The sequence below is a fragment of the Trichinella spiralis genome (assembly GCF_000181795.1).
Source record: "Trichinella spiralis strain ISS 195 chromosome Unknown Scfld5273, whole genome shotgun sequence".
Taxonomy (NCBI): Eukaryota; Metazoa; Nematoda; class Enoplea; order Trichinellida; family Trichinellidae; genus Trichinella; species Trichinella spiralis.
This window is the reverse complement of record NW_003532212.1, coordinates 1-1,384: the sequence shown is the minus strand read 5'-3', so window position 1 is coordinate 1,384 and position 1,384 is coordinate 1. Positions and strand designations below refer to the sequence as shown.

The following is a 1,384-nucleotide window of genomic DNA, read 5'->3' as shown; positions in this document are numbered from 1 at the left end:
CCGGTGGATACATACCCGGTGGAAAGTGAAAATGTATCCATCACAGAAGTGAAGGCTTGATTCAGAAGATCACTTCGCACAATGATGCCGTGGTTTATGGTGTCAGTGTTACAGGTTGATGTTGAGGAAAAAAAATTTTTTCATCTCAAATCTCAACATACGGTGCTTTTCAGGTTACGAAGGTCGGGCAGGTATGGCAGCTATTGTAGATTTGAATTCAACTTTAGATGTGAATCATTTGCATGAGCAAATGACCATCTTTCTACCCAAATATGCGCAGCCTATCTTTCTCCGCATTTGCCAAAAAGTGACCAGCACTAGTACGATGATGCAATAAATTGGAATTTGTTTCAATCATATACATATATACACTTTTTAAAATATTATTTTAAGGCACTTACAAATTGTGCAAGACAGAGCTGGTCAAAGAGGGTTTTAATCCTGTCAGTTGTATTTCTGATCAACTGTACGTTTTGAATCATGAAAAGGATGCCTATGAAGTACTTGACGCACTGAAGTATCAAGACATTATAGAAGGGCGAATGAATATATAAAATGGAGGTTAGTTTGTGTTTATTTTATGTGGTTGTTGTCATTATGAATATTATTTCTATAATTTTTTTCTATTTTATCGTTGAATAAGTTGAACTCGCTGCCAGTATTTATTTTTTTAAATTTATCTATTGATCAGCATACCATCAGTGATTTAACGGAACATCAATATATATATATATATATATATATATATATATATATATTGATGTTCATGCTGTTTTCCATAATTCACGTTCTATATTTTTCATTATCTGAAACGCATTGATTGTAGTTAAAAATTCAGACTTTTGCACATCAATTGAAATACATATGTATTTTTAAATAAAACAAAAATTAACGAATAATTATTAACTTGCTGCATTTTAAACAAATAATTATGAAGTTTTGATTGTAGATAATATTTTGCAAAGGATATTTATTTTAAAGTGAAGAGTGGCTTGAAAAGCAATTACATTTAAAGTGATTCTAGTTTTAATTGAATCACAAATGATTTTGCTTTCTGCGATCAAAAATGCATTTTATATCTGGCATTTATATTTCGTTTCAGGCATTTGTTTAATAATTAATATGGTGTACGACTGTGAGTTAAAATATGCATTTCTTAAAAAACTGTTTTTTCTATATTTCAGCGATGATAGTCTATTTCAATATTCCAATTCAATGTATTTCAATAATATCTGTTTTGAAATTAGAAATGAGCGTTATTCATACACATTTTACAAAAAGAAAACTTTTACTATCAATAACAATAAGTTGGCATCCGCAAAGAGGGGGTTCCAAAAAAAAAATTACAGCAAATAGTTTGCCTTTTATATGAAGCCTTCATAAG

At 29.9% G+C, this 1,384-nt stretch overlaps 1 protein-coding gene across 1 annotated transcript; it reads left to right on the top strand.

Moving 5' to 3' along the window:
- Positions 1–46: 46 nt before the first annotated feature.
- Tsp_13671 (long-chain fatty acid transport protein 1) lies at positions 47–554 on the top strand (the record flags this gene model as incomplete). Its single annotated transcript, XM_003366854.1, has 3 exons — positions 47–114; positions 174–320; positions 394–554. Coding segments are annotated over 3 exons (376 nt in total), but the record flags the coding sequence as incomplete, so codon positions are not given.
- Positions 555–1,384: the final 830 nt, after the last annotated feature.